Source organism: Siphateles boraxobius, unplaced genomic scaffold (genome assembly GCF_051911475.1).
Source record: "Siphateles boraxobius isolate OS27281-9 unplaced genomic scaffold, OSU_SipBor_1 14, whole genome shotgun sequence".
NCBI classification, from domain to species: Eukaryota; Metazoa; Chordata; class Actinopteri; order Cypriniformes; family Leuciscidae; genus Siphateles; species Siphateles boraxobius.
The window spans coordinates 1,093,012-1,106,151 of NW_027508744.1; the positions used below are offsets into that span (position 1 = coordinate 1,093,012).

General features: G+C 39.5%; 1 protein-coding gene across 1 annotated transcript; it reads right to left on the bottom strand.

The window, feature by feature from the left end:
* Positions 1–1,227: 1,227 nt before the first annotated feature.
* eomesa (eomesodermin homolog a) lies at positions 1,228–8,309 on the bottom strand. The gene is made up of 7 exons (XM_077230239.1): positions 7,919–8,309; positions 6,109–6,969; positions 5,504–5,658; positions 4,589–4,710; positions 4,041–4,199; positions 3,893–3,954; positions 1,228–2,370 (listed from the first exon to the last, which is right to left on the bottom strand). Exons 2-7 carry the CDS (start codon positions 6,831–6,833, stop codon positions 1,593–1,595), a joined length of 2,001 nt encoding a protein of 666 aa, XP_077086354.1. The 5' UTR covers positions 6,834–6,969; positions 7,919–8,309; the 3' UTR covers positions 1,228–1,592.
* Between the last annotated feature and the right edge of the window lie 4,831 nt (positions 8,310–13,140).

Sequence of the window (13,140 nt, forward strand, 5' to 3'; positions counted from 1 at the left end):
TTGCGAGCTGACAGACAGAACAGTGCAATTCTCCTTAAACATGCCAAAAATGAGGCCCATCCTCGTGCATCTTGCTCAGGAAGTTTTTCAGCTCGACCATCTTCTCATATTTGATGCGTAATTTTCACACTTTAATTGAGCCTCTTCTGAAGAATATAGCAGGAAGGAAGTCACTTGCCTCCTCAATTAAGAAAATTGCATGTGTCAAAAATGTAGGTCATAAAAAATGAAGAGTGTTTAATGATATTAATGCATCAGCTTTTAATTCCTTCTATTAAAGGGATTTTTTAAAAACAGATGGTTTTGCAAATTAAACTTTATTAGATTCGTTTCATCACAGTTATAGGCTGGAAATGCATCCGATCCATCCTTTATAAGAGGCTTCTGTTCTTCGCTACTGTTGCTGTTTTGAACATAATGTAAATGTGTTATAGTTCTTGGGCATAATGCTATAACTGCTGAACTGTGTGGTCACTGTACAGAAACGCTTCTAAATGTGTTTAGCAGGGGCCGAAAAGGAACATGTATTCGTGTCACTTAGTTTTAACTAAAGCGCAGAAAATAGTGGCCATAAAACACAAAATGAGGAACCGCAGTGACTTCCTCTGTCACATTCACCTAGAAATGCGTTTCGTATGATCCGAAATAACTCCGGGAAAAGATGCTGAATATACAGGCGACAAACTCCTGTTTAACAGAGAACGGTTTAAAATAAAGAAAAACGACACGAGCGCCTTCAAATAAAGACATAACGGTGCGTTTGTGGTTGATTGAAACTGAATTATTACAGAATACACGATTGTTCAGAACAAAGATCGTTTTCGAATTATTTAGAACAGTATTAGTCAAAGATAAATACAATAAAATCTTAACTTCATTGAAAAAAAATAACACGGATCTGTGGTTTATTACACAAATTATGTAATGGCTGTAAAACGTTTAAATGTAAGAATGCAAATTTCTAGTTACATTTTAAAAACAACGAAAAAACTTTATTCTGTGCTTTACAAACGTTTTGCTCGTTCCCGCAAAATTGCAGATTGTTTATAAAAATGTAAACGTTTGAAACTGACCGTTTAAAACAAGACAACGTTGAGTAAATTAACGAAATTCATTTTCGTTACGTTTTTTAATTTATTTTTTATAATAAAGTCCATGAATAAGTGTAGTTTTAAAATACATTTTCGTTAAATAAAACACACAGCAGAGAAACACAGACAAAGAAAGTATGAAAAGCACATTTTATTTCACCTTTCATAACAGTGCCATGAGAACATTTGTACAAGATACATCACAATCTAAAGTGCACAAATACTGTACAACAGAGGGATCTTAAATAAAAGGAAGAAAAAAAAGATCACATTATGGGCTTCTTATAAAAATAAGATTAAAAAGGGCATGCTTTAAAAAGAATACAAAGTAAAACCCCCCAAAAAAGAAGCATATGTATTTCACAAATAAACAAGCACAACCGGGGTGGCACAAAAGCTTTGGCACTTGCAGATTAAAAGATTAAAAACACAACATAGTAGATCACTTCAAACAAAATAAGAGATAAAGAGAGAATTCATAAATGATCTGGAAAGCAGTTTTTAAGGGCTCGTATAGAAGGCGTAATAACCCATGGCTTTATGGCTCTCTTTGTTGTACTCCTCAGAGCTCAAGTCCTCACACTTTATAGTGGGCGAAGCGTCCGTACTGGATCCGCCGGGCGAAACGCGCCTCCTCTTACACGCCATGGCGTATCCGCTGGTGTCGCCCGAGTCCACGACCTTCAGCACCGGCGGAGCCTCCATCCAGGGGGCGGTGGAGCCGGCGGACGGGGCCGCGGTGGAGCCCTCGTCCTGAAGCTTGTCTTTAGAGGTTAACAGGTCATCGGTGTAGGCCGGGGGACTCGGTCGAGGTGACCAGGGCAAGCCGGTGGTCATCTTCCTCTGATACGAACTCCTGCTGCTCCAACCGGCCGCCATTGATGCGAAGGCGGAGTCAGGGTAGTAGCCGAGCGCGTGAGGACTCTGCAGCGGAAGCGGTTTAATGCCGTACGGCAGGAGACTGGACGCCGAGTACTCGCTATCATAGGACAGGTCTAGTTTACTGGATGCACCGCTCTGTTGGACGGGCCCTACGAACCAGCGCTGAGCCGAAGCCGCGCCGGAGGCCGAGTCTTCGCTCTGAGGAGAAAGCAGGCCGTTGGTTTGCGGCACGGCGCGCTCGCTGCCGTAGAAGCGGTGGTTTTGTGGCAGGTTGTTTACAAACTGGTCTTGGAAGAAGGGTTGCATTGCATAGCGGGCGCCGGGGACAATCTGGTGCGACCGCGGAGAATCAGTAGGAGAGGGCGTCAGTCTGTCGCTCTCTGGAGCCGTGTACATCCTGAGAGAAGAGAGAGAGAGAGAGAGAGAGAGAGAGAGAGAGAGAGAGAGAGAGAGAGAGAGAGAGAGAGAGAGAGAGAGAGAGAGAGAGACTGTTAGCAATTTGTCGCATCGCATTCTTTAACAAGAGTCAATGTAGGTAGACACACGATTAGATCATTTTAGTTCATGCATTAACTAATGGAACCTTATATTGAAGTGTTACCTTATTGCATTAAGTCCTGCTTTACTTTTATTCAAAACATTACTTTCTCACTCTCATTTTTTGGGGTGACACTTTCTGGTGCCTTGCTAAATTTAAAGATCTTCACTACAGAAATATTGTATAATTCAGTGTACAAGCATAAATGGCAACACTTTACATTAGTAGGCTACTAACCATGAATAATAATTCTTAAAACATTGCAACATTAACTAGAATTAAAAGTTGTATCTGTTCATGTTATTTAATGAACCTGAGCTGACATCAACTAAGAGTTTTTAATAGACACTCTTATGAATGACTCACTGTTGGCTAATTTTAGGTAATGCGTTAACTAATGGAACCTTATATTGAAGTGTCACCATATTGCATGTTCAATAAACCATATTACTTTCTCCTTTTCTTATTTTATTTTTTTATTTAAGGCTTCTACAAGCTTAAATACATATTGACGGTTCCAAAAACCTTTAGCATCAATAAAACCTTTTCCGTTGGACAAAAAATGCTGGGTTGTTTTAACTGGTGTTTGGGTTAAATATGAAAAAAAAAGAAAAAAAGTTGGGTTTAAAAATTTGAATTAAAAAACAAACTGTCGGGTTTAAAAATTGCACTAGATTTAAATCAATGGTTGGGTTTGACCATATTTGACCGAAACATGTTGAAACAACCCAGAATTTTGTAGAGTGAAGGGTTCATAATAGTGGACAAAGGTTTTTCAGACGTTTTGTACCACCAAGGAAATTTTTTTATTTTAAACATTTTTCACTGAAATGTCCTTTGAGAAACCTTGCTAAATCTAAAGATCTTCACTTCAGAAATATTGTTTAACTTAATATGCAAATATAAACGGTAACACTTTACATTAGTAGGCTACGAACCATGAATAATAATTCTTAAAAAATGTCAACATTTACTAATACATAACTAGAACTGAAAGTTGTATTTAATAGACCAGAGCTGACATGAACTAACATTAAAGTTTTTAATAGATACTGTGTCGAATTGCTCATTGTTAGATAGATTTAGTTCATGCATCAACTAACGGAACCTTATATTGAAGCGTTACCATCATGCTAAAGTCCTACCTTACCAGTATTCATACTACTGAATATGATCAACTTTGCACTGTAGCATAAACACACACAGAATGAAACCAGACTCATGTTCCTTACAAAAAAATTATCAATGTTTTTGTTAAAAAGAAAGGTTTATAAAATGTAGTTAACGAAAGGAACACCCTTATATTTTTGAGGTGTTTTCATAATTCGGTCAGCACTTTTGCACTTCTCAGTCAGGGACGGTTGTTTGAAAAGGCACTTACGAATCATAATTGTCCCTGAAGCCTTTTGCAAAGGGGTTGTGGTCGATCTTAAGCTGTGTGATCTGCAATTAAACACAAAGACGAGGAGTTGAGAAGCGGCACAAAAGCAGAAGTGGCTGAAAGGAGCTGTGGCGGTGTTTCTGCTTACGTCTGTGTTCTGGTAAGCCGTTACAGCGATGAACTGGTTTTCAGGAAAAGTGAAGGTTTGGGTTTTGGCTTCACTGCTCATGTCCTCCACGCCGTCCTCTGTCACCTCCACGATGTGCAGTCGAGGCTGGTATTTATGCAGGGACTGGAGGACGATCATCTATTTTAACACACACACACACACACACACACAGCGTTTGTGCAGAGTTCATGGCCAGCACTTGCTGTAGGTGTCAAACCCACACGGAAGACCTTTGAGATGACTGTGTGTGGAGGTAAAAACTTATCTTTAAAATGTCTGCAACATGTACAAAAATACATTCAAAATAGAGTAATATTCAAAGGTTATTCGTTAATATTTCTACATGCATTCACAGTTTAAGAACATGGCTCTCCAACACTAACATGTCAGCTAAATGCGTGTTTTTTGCACACCAAAAAAAAAACCATGAACTTCATGCGTGTGTTTATTTTCCATCCACAATTCCTTAACCTAACACTTAAACATTGAGTATGGCTCAACTTCTTAAACAGAGAGATTTTGTTTACCTGAGTATTGTTGTTATTTGCACCCTTGTTGTTGGTTAGCTTCAGTTTTCCGAATGATATTTCTTGTCTCATCCAGTGTGCCCCAGTGTTTGGAGATTCAGGGTGAACATAAACCTTGTTTCCTACAGAAAAACACACGCAGAACATTAATGTTTTGTCTTATTAAATTATTACTTGACTTAAAGCAGCTCAGGTGGAAAAGACCTACTATTAAATGTATTAAAAATGTACTTGAGTGTGTTTTAGTACAATACAAATATAGGCTACTTTAATGCTTTTTTAATAAATTTAACAGTACGTCTTGTTCACCTGGGAGGGAACTTTTGCACTGAAAATAACCTTCATCTAATACAGATGTATCATGACTAAGAGCGATTTGTTTTGAATAATTTTAATACACATAGGAGAATAACACGTCCACCCCCGCGTGCTCTCAAGTGTCATCGCTGCAAATCGCTCACATTAAATGCGAAACTTCTTTCATTGCATTGAAACTGCTTTCATTTTAAACGAAATGCAATGTTAAAGTGTGAAAAAATATCGAAGTTTAAATAAAGTAATAAAAACAATCGCGCGCACAAACGATAACGTTTGTTTTAGCTTTGAAATTGATTGAATTAATTCGTTGAATTTCACGCGTCGTTGACAATATTCATACATTCATAATTATATTAAGGCAGATTCTATACATCTAACCAATTCGATTATACCAACATCGAATGAAGATTAAAATCCCACTCAAAAGAAAAAAAAACAACAACAACATATCTAATTTAGTTTGTCGTTGCATTTGATTATAAAGGCCTTACTCGAGTAAATTTAATTTATTTTATTTTTCACGAGAAAAAAAAACCCGTCACCGAACAGCAGATATAACAGGTTGTCATGTTGCTCACATTATTGTTTTCCCCTCACCTTGCATGTTGTTGTCCGCTTTCCCGCAGGTGACCCATTTGCCGCCCTGAAATCTCCAGTGGTTCGGATCGGCCAGAACAATCTCCACAAACACATTATAATGCGCCGTCAGGTTCAGTCCAGTGATGTTAAAACTTAGAAAGGGGAACATTCGCCTGCGAATATGATTATTAATAAAATAATTTAGAATGACGGATTCATTTGACCATCCTGAGAAAAGAATATTCGTTATTCAAATACATCTTATAATTTTATTAAAATGTTGCACGTTTTTTTTTCTGTTAAAATGTTACATTTTAAACCATGCACGTTCTAAATTATTATACATTTATGTTCTAAAGTACTTAATCATTTTAAAGCAAAACTTTAATGGCAATTTTTCTCATTTACAGCATTCTAAAAAATGCTGGCTTGTCTCAGCCCATGTTTGGGTCAAATATGCACAAAAACAACCGTTGGGTTTCAAATTTGAATTTAAACCAACCGTTGGGTTCAACAAATACAAATAAATTAACGTTTGGCTTTGTCCATATTTGACCCAAACATGTGTTGAAACAACCCAGTATTATTTATTTAGAGTGATCTCATGAACTTCTCGTCATTACCTGCCCTGCTTGGTGATGATCATCTCAGTCTGATGGCGGTGAAATTTGAGCCACAGCGGTCTGTTACACAGGTACACCTGCGCCCTGGTCGCGGAGCCCGAACCCGGGATGGCCATCGAGCTCAAACTGGAGCCCGGTCCGGGATAGGACGGGTACAGGCACCCGGGGCCCTGTCCGAACTGATAGCCGCTTCCAAACTGACTCCGACTGGCGCACACGGCGGATGAGAACCCGGCGGGTGGAAGAACCGAACCGTAATGCAGAGAAGACGAATACCTGGACCCGTTCGAGCCACTGTACACCGAGCCGGTCTGGCCCCCGTACGGGAAGAGAGAGCACGGGTTGGTCACGTCGGAGCTCGGTTGGGAAGATGATATGAAATAACGATCAGTGCCCAGTTCGTCGATGTTGTAGCGGCGCGCGCTGGACAGCTCGTCATCTCCACCGATTACCGGAGAAGTTTTCCGCGCATCCGGTGCTGCGGCTGCCGCTGTTACTTTAGTCCCGGTGAAGCTCTCGGTGTCCGCCTCATCCATCAGCGTGTTACCGCCACTCAAGAACTTCTTTGCACCGGAGCTCTGCTCGGAATCTGTCCGGTCCATGTCCTGAAAATCGACCTGCGTTGACCCCGGGCTGTTGTTGGTGCTCTCGGAGGACGTCGACAGGTTATAGAAGGTCTTGGGTAAGTTTACAGATGCGCCAGGGAGGATGCTTTCTAACTGCATTCTTCAAAACACTGATACGGGGATGAGGATCAATCAAAAGATGGTCGAGATCAATAAGTAGATCACACCAGGACGAGGCTCCGTGCGCCCCGCAGTTTGACCTCTGAAGCGACACCTCCGGATTTTCAACTGTAATCTGTGAGTGACAGAATTGTTTGAGAGAGTTTATATATTCCATCCAACTCGAGGGGGCGGAGCCAATGCAATTCGTGCGTTCTGACCGTTTTCTCATTGGCACAGGGGCTTTCGTTTTAACTAGGCATACTATTAAAAACATATCACTTTCTCTTTTTTATCTATTTAAAGCTTCTACACGCTTAAATAAATATTGATGGTTCCAAAAACCTTTAGCATCAATGACAGCCTTTCCATTGCACACGCACAAAGCTGGGTTGTTTTAACGATGTTTGGGTTAAATATGGACAAAACAAACCGTTGGATTTAAAATTTGAATTTAAAACCAACCGATGGGTTTAAAAAAACAACCTTAATTTGAACCCAAATAAAATAAATAAATAATAAATAAACCCAAACGTTTTGAAACAAACCAGCATTTTTTTTAGAGTTATAGGTTCATTATAGTGGAAAAGTTTTTTTTTAGATTATTATTATTATTGTTTTGTAAGGAATAGTTTTTTTATCTTGAGCTTTTCACTGAAAGGTTATTTTGGGAACCAATGGTTCTTCTATATTGCATCGAAACCCCCTTTTTGGAACCTACATTTTTAAGAGTGATTTTTTTTATTGACTTAAAAACCTGGCCCTGGTAAATGGGTGTTATTATTATTAATAACAATGTGTTTTATATTTACTTGGAATGCATCTAGGTTTTGACTAAAAACATACTTATCATAAAACGTTTCAAAATTCGTTTCAAGCCAATTAATGAGTGTTAATTTGAGACTGACATTGAACCCACTGAGGAACTTGGAAGTGGATTGACACCATTTTAGATGCACTGAAAACAAAACAATTAACGAGTCCTCCAGGCTGACCTGAGAGCGGTCGATCTAAATACACTTGAGCTCGACTGAACTTGGCAACACAAATAATTAACAAACGATTAATGAGGAAAGCAAACTCACCACAGACTGTCAGTCAGGAACGCCATGCCTTGAGTTGCTCGTGTCGCGGGGGTTAAAGTTCACCCCTCTCCGGTTCAGTGTGTTTGGGCTCAAACTTTTCTCTTCTTTTCAGAACTGGAGTCCAAAAAACGCTCAGATTTGATCGAGCTCGAGCAGCAGCGTAAGTTCTGTTCACCCACAAGTAAGCGTTCACAAATTCCGTGAGATTTTAACGTGCAATTACCAAAAGGATTCCCCGTATAAAAAAATGTATTGTGTATTTACATATTTAAGTGCCTTATCTACGTGTTCTAATGTGTAATTCTATTGTGAACTCTGTTTCAGCGTCTTCATGATTCGGACGAAACACTGCAGGAGATTGTTTTCAGCGTGCACGAGGAGGTGAGTGAGTGAGGCGCGCGCGCGCGTGCGTCACCTGAGGAGCTCTTAACAAACCTGCGCCTTTAATAATAGTAGGCTAGCCTACAAATAAAAATAAACGCAGTTTTTAAAATAAATTACCCATATATATGTTTTAGTTAAAGTAAATATAATAAGTGTGTTTATTACTTTTTATTTAGCCTACTTAATTTCTGAAATAATAAAAAGGGATAAATCTATTAATTAAAGTTTAATTGATGATTATAATTCCTAAACAATAATAATACTCATGAATGACTGCTTTAAGCTACTGAACAAAGTCTTTATTTATAAAATACTCGTTTAGTTTTTTATTAAACACCATGCATTTATGATTATACGTTTAAAAACCTATTTAAAGCGAAACATTGCGTTATTTTAAATTGTGAAATTGAGCTCGAAATACGCAGGTTGTATTGATCAAAACGTATGCACGATTCAAACAATGTCTGAACACATTTTCAAAACGCGAAAAAAAAAAAAAAGGAAAAGAAAACCACCCAGGTCAACAGATGGAAAAACAATTGAGCCCCAGTTCACCATAAGGTAATATCTGATTGTCTTTATCATCAGGCGGTGGTAATAAAAAGAGAGGGGCGGGGGAAAGGCAAATCCCACCCGGCTCAACCTCTTTCCAAGCTCAGGGAAACCGGCCAATTATTTTTCCGTGTGAAGGAACCGGTGATCGTGAAGGAAGAGACAGCCGGGCGGATAGACACCGCCTTATTAAAACCCTTCTGTACCTCAAAACTGATAAGAGAGAGAGAGAGAGAGAGAGAGAGAGAGAGAGAGAGAGAGAGAGAAACGCACGGAATCGCTGCTTTGCGTTCTTTATAACGATACGGAACCACGCGGACCGGGTGGCGATAATGGTCGGTTACCCGGAAAGGGTCACACGCTCAGCGCGAGCGCTCTTTAATGAAAAACCCATCGGGTGTCCTCATCAAACCCATCCACTGACTCTCTTTAGCTCGGCATTGTAATTAAAACTCCTTGATGACAGCCATGGGCTGCATGCTAAATTAAAGAGAGTCTGTGATACATTTAATAAGTCGTAGGTTGTGATTATATTAGGCCACTCAAAATAACACTGGCAACCATTAACCTATTCACACTTGAAATTATATATTTGGTCCATTTGACCTAATTTTATTTGCTTTAAAGGTGATATCATTAATACTAATATGAATTTAGGGTCACATGCCCAGCTCTCATGTGTAAGAAAAGACACATTTTTCCTTAAAGTCACCATGAAATCAAAATCAATGATTTGTGTTTTTGTAATGGAATATTGCACTGTTTATCCATGCACATCATTATTGTTTTAAATTCATGTTCATGGTAATCTTGAATCAGAATAACAGCAATGTCTCTTCTCTTCTATGATGATGTGGGCGGGGCAACCTGTCACTCACATGAGATCAGCCAATAGGAAGCCACAACCATCCAATCAATTTCCGGACGAAATCAAGCCCCGCCCACATTTGTTATTATTCCAGAAGCGTTTCACTCGGATAGACGGCAAAATAGAGAAGAAAAGACCAGCGCAACTTCCATCTCATGCTGATATTCAATATTCAAATCTCAAAAAGTTTATACTCATTCATTATGAATGCAATGAAAAGCAAAGTTAGATTCGGACTCCGGCTCACGTCGCCTCGTCGTTTCAGCTCAGTTGCTGTGTCTAAATTATGAAATCAAATCCTGAAATGATCTCAACTGATGGTATGAGAAGGTGTGATGTAAAGACGATCCACACAGAGCACCTGCGAAACACACACACACACACACACACACACACACACACACACACACACGGGAATGATTATGCGTTCTCACCTGACAGATCCCGGGTCCCAAGTGCCTTGTAGTTTTTAAGGTGTGAGATTCACAAGGATTAGCTCCCAGCTAAGAGGAATATTGAGATGAGAACGAGTTCTCCGTGCAGAATACTGAGTTCTGCTTCCAGCTTTCAGACCCGCAGTTACACACTCTTAAAAATAAAGGCTTTTTAATGGCATCGATGGTTCCATGAAAAATCTTTCAATTCCACAAAAGGTTCTTTAGGTTTAAATGTTGATCACTCTAAAAAAAAAAAGAACGCTTTGGATCCTTTATTTTTAAGATTGTAGCTGCTGTGAAATTAAAAGCGATGATAAATTAAGCTTTGAAAGTGCATGAGATGCTTTAGTCATATGCATCATAAAGCCGTTTAAAAGGTTTTACATTATTCATTAAATCAACAACATTTGCAGCTTCATTCAAATGTAATGAAATCAAAGCTTGATTCAGAAGTTGCTTTAATTTATTGCTTTATGTAGCCAATGCATCATAATGTTTACACATTATTCTTTAAATCAACAGCTTAATCTTGAAATCTGGAAGTTTATATGGAAGAATAAATGAATGTAATGAAAAACTAGCAAAGCTTCGGAAGTTGCTTTATTTTATTGCTTTATTTAGCGCATCATATGCATCATAATGTTTCAAATGTTTTTACATTATTCCTTAAATCAACAGCTTCAATCATGAAATCTGACAATTTGGAAGTCGCTTTGTTTTATTGCTTTGTATATTTACGCTTCATAATACTGTATTATTCGTGTGCAGATGTGTGTTATGAGCAGGGGATATGTGTGTGTATGTGTGTTTGCATGTGTGCAATCTAGAGATGTGTGAAGAATTTGGGGAAAAGGGGCTAAAAATCTGTGAAAAGACAGAGAGGGGGGCTGGAACTCAGCTGGAAACTGATTGGCTGCCAGCCTGAGGAGGAAATAAGAGTCTGCTGTCCTCTCCGGTCTGGGACCTCGGTGACCAGGCGCAAGATGTCTGTTTCGGCCCCCGAGGGCCCCGCCGCGTCTCCTCAACACTCCTCCGCCTCTGAAAGCGTCTTTCTCATTTTATTATTGACTGGAAATGCCACCCAGTCTTTCTTTCCCTCCCTCGGTTTCTCTCTCTTTCGCTCGGAGAGAGAGAGAGAGAGTCGGGCAAAAGGCTGCGGGTGAATCAGGGTCACTCAAAATCAAGACTGTGCTTTTAGACGGGACAGATACATAAGGGATGGTAATAGTCTTAAATGTTGTTTTGTAACTCTCAGAGGCTTTAGTGGAAGATTTGGGATCTTGAAAAATCACGACACATTTTGAATTTTCCAAACGCGAACTGTGAGTATTTTCAGCGCCTTTCAGTGCAGTTCACAGATCTGGGTAAGTCACAGTGATTTTGTTAAAGTCCATAATTGTATCCCTTAAAACTTATTTTTGATCACCGAAATGACATATTTAAGCATTTACTTAAGAAATTTACTTAAAAAAATTTCTTTATATGCCTTAAAATAGCTTGAATGTAACTCGACACCTTTGCCTCATTTAGTATGCGCAGTTCTAGGAATATGCAAATGAGCCCCGCCTCCACTCACTCACTCAGCTCAGAGATCCACTCGTTGACGATCACACGTTGATCTGATTGGTTACAAGGTAGTTTGTGACGTCAGAAACACCAGCGATTTCAAACCGTGTTTTTGAGACTGTCTTTGGTTCACTGCAGTTTTAAAAGCAACATTAAAAGCTGATTTTTTGCCATAGGGGGACTTTAACTTCAGCTGTGGTATAAAATGCATATTAAACACTCACTTATGTGCATGAAAAATGAACAACATAAGCACGTTGTAAATATTGTTTGTAGTAGTTGCTGTGTAGATCAAGCTTGTAATTTGCTTTACAATTTGTTCAAACATGAAGGATACATAACATGCTTTTACTGATTAGAATAGTGATTTTTGATTGGCAGATGATAAAAAGGCCTAAAAGGACTTGAATATGCATGAATTTTAAATAGCAAAATAAATTAACAATACTTAAAATTATATTGTTCGCTATTAATCTGGTGCGGTGTCAAAGTCAAGCGCAGGACAGTCACCGACCAGACGTTCGTGACCTTGACCTGTTGTGTCACTCCTCCTGATGCACTCGTGACCTTTGACCTGTTGTGTCACTCCTCCTTATGCACTCGTTACCTTTTGACCTTATTAAAACCCTTCTGTACCTGAAATCCGATAACAGAGAGAGAGGGAGAGAGCGACAAACGCACGGAATCGCTGCTTTGCTTTTTCTTATAACGATACGGAACCACGCGGACTGGGTGGCGATAATAGTCGGTTACCTGGAAAGGGTCACACGTTCAGCGCGAGCGCTCTTAGAACCCGTCTAACGGAGACCCTTGGCACTTCCTATTAGCCCCGTTGTATATCATCTTGATTGCAGTTCCGTTATAATTCCACTGCAGGTGATCGCGGGTGAGTGCAGAATGAATGGGAGTCTATGGAGCTAGACGGCTAAATGTATCCCTTTCTCCTGCTTGTCGTTGAATCAACGTAGATTTTATTGTTGATTCCGCAAGTTCAATATATATTATAGTCCAAAAGTCGAATGAACGAGTACTTATGTCCTTTCGATTTCTTACAGGTTAGGTCGTTGCTGGCCGGAACACACCAGCATTCTGCTATTATGTAACGTCATCGCATTTTTGAACGGATTTTTAGAACAGATAAGTGAACTTAAAAATGCAATTTTCAGCTGAGTGTATTATCTTAGCCCCCCTTTTGAATGCAACTTTCAAATTACTTGACATAAATTACATCCTGAGAAAAGTGGATTTCTGGGGGTGAAACCCCATAGACTCCTATTCATTCTGCACTCGCCTGCGAGCGCCCCCGCATGGACAGAGACGTGTTACTGCAGCCAGTCCAGAAATCGGAAGTAACCAGACGGTGCCAAATCTCTTCTATTAGACATTCTCTAGCTTTGACCTGTTGTGTCACTCCT

What these genes read in the sequence shown, in the direction of transcription:
- eomesa (XM_077230239.1), bottom strand. Translation starts at nt 6,833, where the DNA reads ATGCAGTTAGAAAGCATCCTCCCTGGCGCATCTGTAAACTTACCCAAG. An exon ending in CAAATAACAACAATACTCAG is followed by an intron (nt 4,200 to 4,588) that starts GTAAACAAAATC and finishes GTGTTAAAATAG; the next exon opens with ATGATCGTCCTCCAGTCCCT. An exon ending in CGGCTTACCAGAACACAGAC is followed by an intron (nt 3,955 to 4,040) that starts GTAAGCAGAAAC and finishes GTTTAATTGCAG; the next exon opens with ATCACACAGCTTAAGATCGA.